Raw genomic sequence first — 5,335 nt, 5'->3', positions numbered from 1 at the left:
ACAAGCACCGGCCACCCCGGACTCTGTGGGGGCCGAGCCACGCGAGCACTCAGGCGGGAGGAGGCCCTCGGCCCCGCAGAGGAGCACACGGGCTTGCGCCGAGTGACACACTGGGACAGGGGGAGGCAGAGTGGCCTGGCTGAAGGGCCACAGCTGGCTGGGGTCACTGCACGCTGGGCTGGAAGGGCAGGGCTGATGGAGGGCATTTGATGAGGGCTGGGGGAGGGCCCTGAGGGGGCCGTGATCGAAGCAAAACGTTTCCTATTTCCATGATTGAGATTGGCTGAAAATGAATTATAAATACTTGCATTTTATCTCCCAGATAAAAACACCACCTTCCGGGAAGGGAAGCCCACGGCAGGCTGGCCCACTTCCTAGGGGGCGGTGTGGACGGGCTGAAGCGTTTCCACTTCAGTGTCCCCACGGGGCAGCTGCGGCCGGGGGTGGCCCTAGGCGGGCGCTGGTGTCCCGGGCAGAAGCCCAAGGCACACGCACCGCACCCGCACTTTGGAGAATAAGACGTCATCCTGGCACAGCCCAGGGAGGGATGGAAGGCAAAGCGCCCGGTGCCTGGCGGCAGCGGGCTTCCTATGAGGAAGGGTGGCCCCCACACTGGGCCTGGCCCTCCAGCCGGGCCACCACCTGCCGCAGGTCCTGCACAACAAGGTCCACCTCCGCCCGGCTGGTGCTGCGGCCCACGCTGAGCCGGAGCGCGTTCCTGGCCACGTCGAACGGGACGCCACAGCTCAGCAGCACCGGGGATGGCCTGGAGCGGGGAGAACCGGCGTCAGCCGCGACCGAGGGGCGGCGGGCGGGGGCTCCTTCCAGCCCGACGGGGGGCCTGGCCTGGCGCTGTCCACAGCTTTGCGGAGGCCCAGCCCAGCAGCCCCACCCCGTGGCCCGCCCGCCACACCCGGTGCCCGCAGGCCAGCACGCCCTGGCCCGGGTCTGTGGAGAGCACTCACTGGTCCCCGTGGTCCGAGTGGCAAGCGGCCCCCACACTGGCCAGCAGCGTCCGGCACTGCGCGAGCACCACACGGCCTGCAGAGAGAGACACGCCGCTGAGCCGCAGGGCTCTGCCGGGCCCGCGCGCTCTCCCTTCCTTGTTCCTCCTGAGCCGCACAGGCCCCTGTCCCCGCTGTGCCACCGGCTAGCGCGAGGGAGAACTCAAGCCAGGGCCCAGAGGGAACGCTTCCTCTCTCCTCCCCCTGGGGCTGCAGAACGCAGACGCTACCCGCCTCACAGAGCCGGCCCAAAGCAGGGCGCGTCCAGCCCCAGGCTCGCGCGATGCCTGCACGCCGCGGCCCTGCCGGACGGCTGTGGCTCTGGCGACAGGTGACTCTGACCTGAGATTTCCAGGCAGAGACACCGGGCCGTTCTTCCTAAGCCAGAAGGCACTTTCCTTTTCCTTCACAAGCACGGAGGTTAAACATCTTTAAACCAACGAGGACGAGACTCGCGCTGGTTTACACTAACATGGGTCATCACTGAACGTAAGGTCCGTGCCCAGAAAAAGGGGGAGACGGTGGAGGAGCTTCCCTTCCGCGCAGGGAGGCAGGGCGGTGGACGGCCCCCGCACGCTCTCACCGCCGCAGCCGTGACCCCGCGGGCCGCACGACCGCCAGGTTTCTCTGCTGACCCAAGAAGGTGAATGAGGCAGCGCCCCTCTAAGAAGGCAAGCCCCATCTGCAGACGAGGCTCACTTTCTAAAGCTGATTGCCTCTATTTTCCTTACTGTCCTAAAGTATTTTATAGAAACAGCTAACAGAAATGGACAAGCCGGCCTGAAACCTGGTTAGTGCCATTTCCTGCCCGGACGGCTCTCGGTGGGTGCCAGCGTCTCGCAGGAGACCGAGCACTGTCCACCTGGCGAGAGGGGCCGGGCGGGGAGGAGGTGCTGGCGGGAGCCCGCAGCGTGGCGGCCGCTCTGCTCTTGGCACGGGGCTGGGTGGCGGGGGGCCCCCGGCAAGGCGCTGCTGCATCACGCTCTGGGGCAAGCGCGGGAGGGAAGGCGGCTGGCGGGAACCGGCCCACACGGCGCGGGACCGCGCACACGCCAGAGACCAGCAGGAGGCGGCGGTCACCTTGGAGCTGGGGGCCGCGGATGGAGAAGTTGCAGGTGTTGGGGAGCCGCTCCGCCCCTGGGAACCGGCTGTTGAGATGGATCCTCTTACCAAACGCAGCCTGAAAAATAAACGGGACATCTGGGGACGGCTGCGAAGACCCCCCCACCACCAGCAACCGTGTGAACTTCACACTCCCCTGGGAAACAAAACCTCAACTCGCAGATATTCGTCTTATCGTAGCATCCACCTGTAGGAGTTGGGGACTACGGACGGTGAAGCGAGTCAGGCCGTGCGGTCTGCACACAGCCGCCCGACACTCGCCCGGTGCATCTTCGTCTGTGTCTGTGAAGAGACCCTCTCGGTCCAGGGCCCCTCTCCGGGGCTTTCCGCCCCACCGCACTCCTCTCCCTGGTTCTGCCCTCCTGCCTCGTGACCCTGCGAGCGCCGGCCAGCTCCCCGGCGCCGGCACAGCCCGGGCCCCCCGCGCTCACCTCCAGCCTCTCCTCCAGGTAGTCCCGGACGTCCCTCATGTGGGCCTCGTAAGCCTCACAGTGCCGGGTCACCAGCTCAGCGGCCTGGGGACAGACACGTGACAACGTGTGGGAGCGCATCCAACCGCTGACAGGCGGCGGACGGCGAGACAGCTTGCACCAGGACAGGCGGCGTCTCCTGACAGGCCGCGGCGCCCTTGGGCACCACCAACAGCACTTTCTGGCGTCCTGTGAGAGGTGCTGCCCGCAGCCTTCGGGCACCTTCCCGCGGCTCCAGGCGAGGGAAACACCACAGCAGGTGGGGCCTGGGGCCCACCCTCGAGAGCCCATGTCCCGGAGGAGAGGGGACAAAGTCAAGGGCAGAGGTGGACGGACTCCTACCGACCGGCTGGTGCTGGGACGGGACCGACAGAGAGGGCTGCTCCAGGGCGTGGAGAACATTCCAGCAACAGCCCTGCAGGGGGACAGCCAGCCGTGTGGGGAACAGAGGGCCTGGCGTGGTGGAGGGAGCACACACGAGGGGCGAGGGGACGGCTGGATCGGAAGGCGAGTGCAGCGGGTCTGGAGGAGGGACATGATGACCTGACCCACACGTCTACTGTCACGCGGGGCCGCGTGGACGATGGCAGCGACCGCACCCTGGGCTAAGGTTGGTGGCCACGAGGACGGACGAGAGGAAGGTCCAGGACATATTCTGGAGATGGACTGGCGCTGCCCGAGACGCAGGGGCCAGGACAAGGGGGACCAAGGGCCTTTCCGGGACTTGGGAAGGGAGAGCCCGAGCGCGGGGCGGCCCCGCCCACAGTGTGTGGAGTGGGGGCCTGCTAGCGCCTCCAGGCTTGGGCTGTGCCCCCTACAGACAGCCGAGGGCGCTGGAACACAAACGCTGCCTAGGTCGCCTCAGCGCCAGGTTTAAGTGCCACTGTGCTCAGTTGAGTGTAAGTTTGAATGTCCTGAGAAACGCTGAGTCCATTCAGACTCTCCCCAGGGGCCTGCTACGCGCTAAGCCCTTTCTTCTGTGCTGGGGATACTGAGGCACACGAGGCCAAGGCCCTGCTCGTGGAGCTGATGAGCCTGCTTGAGAGGGGAAGCAGGGGACATGCACACGTAGAGCATGGACAAAACATCAGATCGGGGGCAGAAGAGCGGGGTCAGGGTGCAGAGTGGCAGTGAGGGGTCACGGAGGGGCTGCCGTAGCTACAGCTCGCAGAGGGCTGCTCGGAAGAAGCGGCCTTGCAGCAGGGCCGTGTGCAGCGAGGACAGCGGCAGGCTCTCAGGTGTCACTGCACCCGCCTCTCTCACAGAGCCTGGCTACTGTCCCATGAGTAGTGGGACAGTAGCCCACTGCCCCAGGGCCGCACCCGACCACGAGGCCCGCGCCCCACAGGCCATTCGGGGCTGAGCGCCAGTGGTGCGGGGGCTCCAGCGCCAGTGGGGAGTGCGCAGCCCCGAGGCCTGGCGTCCCACCTCTGCCGTGCCGACGTGGCTGCGTTCCTTACATTCAAAAGCTGAGCAGCGCAGCCTGCCCTGCAGATCTGACAAGCACAGCTCTCCACAAAATCCCAGGCTTTTCCTTGCCAGCCCATTTACGGAATCGTGCCTGCAACCTCCCCAAAGCCCTGGGCTCCTATGCGAGCCGCTGGGGAAACTGAGGACAAGGCAACTGGCTCATCTGCTCAAGGCCGCCAGGGCTCACCTTCCCAAGGCCGGCAATCATCGGAGTGTTCTCTGTCCTGCAAGAGACGAGGGGACGAGAGTGAACAAATGCTGAAGGGGGAACCCTGGCCACATGAAAGTCACTGTGTTAAATAAAGACAGACTCGCACCAGCTTTTTTCCCAAGCACGTGCCACATGGCTGCCACGATGGCAGCCGCAGCCCCCAGACGCCTCCCACGCAAAGTCTGACCTGTCCCGGCCAGTGACGGTGGCCAGCGTGGCCCACGTGGACAACACGTGTTGGGTGTCCAGGGGAAACTACTATCCGGACCCTTTCTCTACCCAAAGGAAGCCCCCCTGCTGCAGGGGCCAGGGCACGCCTCGCTTTGGTCCCCACTGCCAAACCGGGGAGTCTGAGGAGTCCCCAAGGCCGTTCCCTCTGGCCAACAGCGTGACAATGGGATAGGACTGAAGCCGCTGTTGTTTGGTTTTTTTTTGAGACAGAGTCTCGCTCTGTCGCCCGGGCTAGAGTGCCGTGGTGTCAGCCTAGCTCACAGCAGCCTCAGACTTCTGGGATTAGGTGATCCTCCTGCCTCAGCCTCCCGAGTAGCTGGGACTACAGGCATGCGCCACCATGCCCAGCTAATTTTTTGTTTCTATTTTTAGTTGACTGGCTAATTTTATCTATTTTTAGTAGAGACGGGGTCTTGCTCTTGCTCAAGCTGGTCTCGAAAGCCTGAGCTCAAGTGATCTTCCTGCCTCGGCCTCCCAGAGTGCTATGATTACAGGCGTGAGCCACCACGCCTGGCCTCATTCTGTTTTTTGATTCTGTTTTCTTTTTCATGTCTTTCTGTGGGTTACTGAACATTTTTTCAGAATGTGAACATTACTGAACATTTTTCAGAATTTTTCATTTTCATTTGATTTTGATATATGCATAATGTTTTTGAGTCTTTCTCTTTATCTCTTTGTATAATTTTTTAGTGGTTGCTCTAGGACCTAGAGTCTAGGTATTATTAATACCTTATAGATATCTATAAAACTTTTCAGCCTACTGGTATTGTGTTTTACCAGTTTGAGTGAAGTGTAGACACCTTGTCTCTTTGCTGTTCCGTTACCTT

The 5,335-nt window shown here is 62.8% G+C and overlaps 1 protein-coding gene across 6 annotated transcripts in view; it reads right to left on the bottom strand.

The window, feature by feature from the left end:
- Positions 1-290: 290 nt before the first annotated feature.
- Positions 291-5,335, bottom strand: part of SCLY (selenocysteine lyase) — a 30,492-nt gene continuing 25,447 nt past the window's right edge. For all 6 annotated transcript variants that reach the window (XM_012755683.3, XM_076006100.1, XM_012755676.2 and 3 more), the window contains 5 exons: positions 4,254-4,290; positions 2,558-2,641; positions 2,085-2,184; positions 966-1,041; positions 291-766 (listed from right to left, as the gene is read on the bottom strand). In XM_012755683.3, coding sequence (XP_012611137.2) covers positions 589-766; positions 966-1,041; positions 2,085-2,184; positions 2,558-2,641; positions 4,254-4,290 — 475 coding nt within the window. In that variant the 3' untranslated portion in view covers positions 291-588. The remainder of the gene's footprint in view (positions 767-965; positions 1,042-2,084; positions 2,185-2,557; positions 2,642-4,253; positions 4,291-5,335) is intronic.

Source organism: Microcebus murinus, chromosome 8 (genome assembly GCF_040939455.1).
Source record: "Microcebus murinus isolate Inina chromosome 8, M.murinus_Inina_mat1.0, whole genome shotgun sequence".
NCBI classification, from domain to species: Eukaryota; Metazoa; Chordata; class Mammalia; order Primates; family Cheirogaleidae; genus Microcebus; species Microcebus murinus.
The sequence above is the reverse complement of the archived record's forward strand: the minus strand, read 5'-3'. Positions and strand labels throughout refer to the sequence as shown.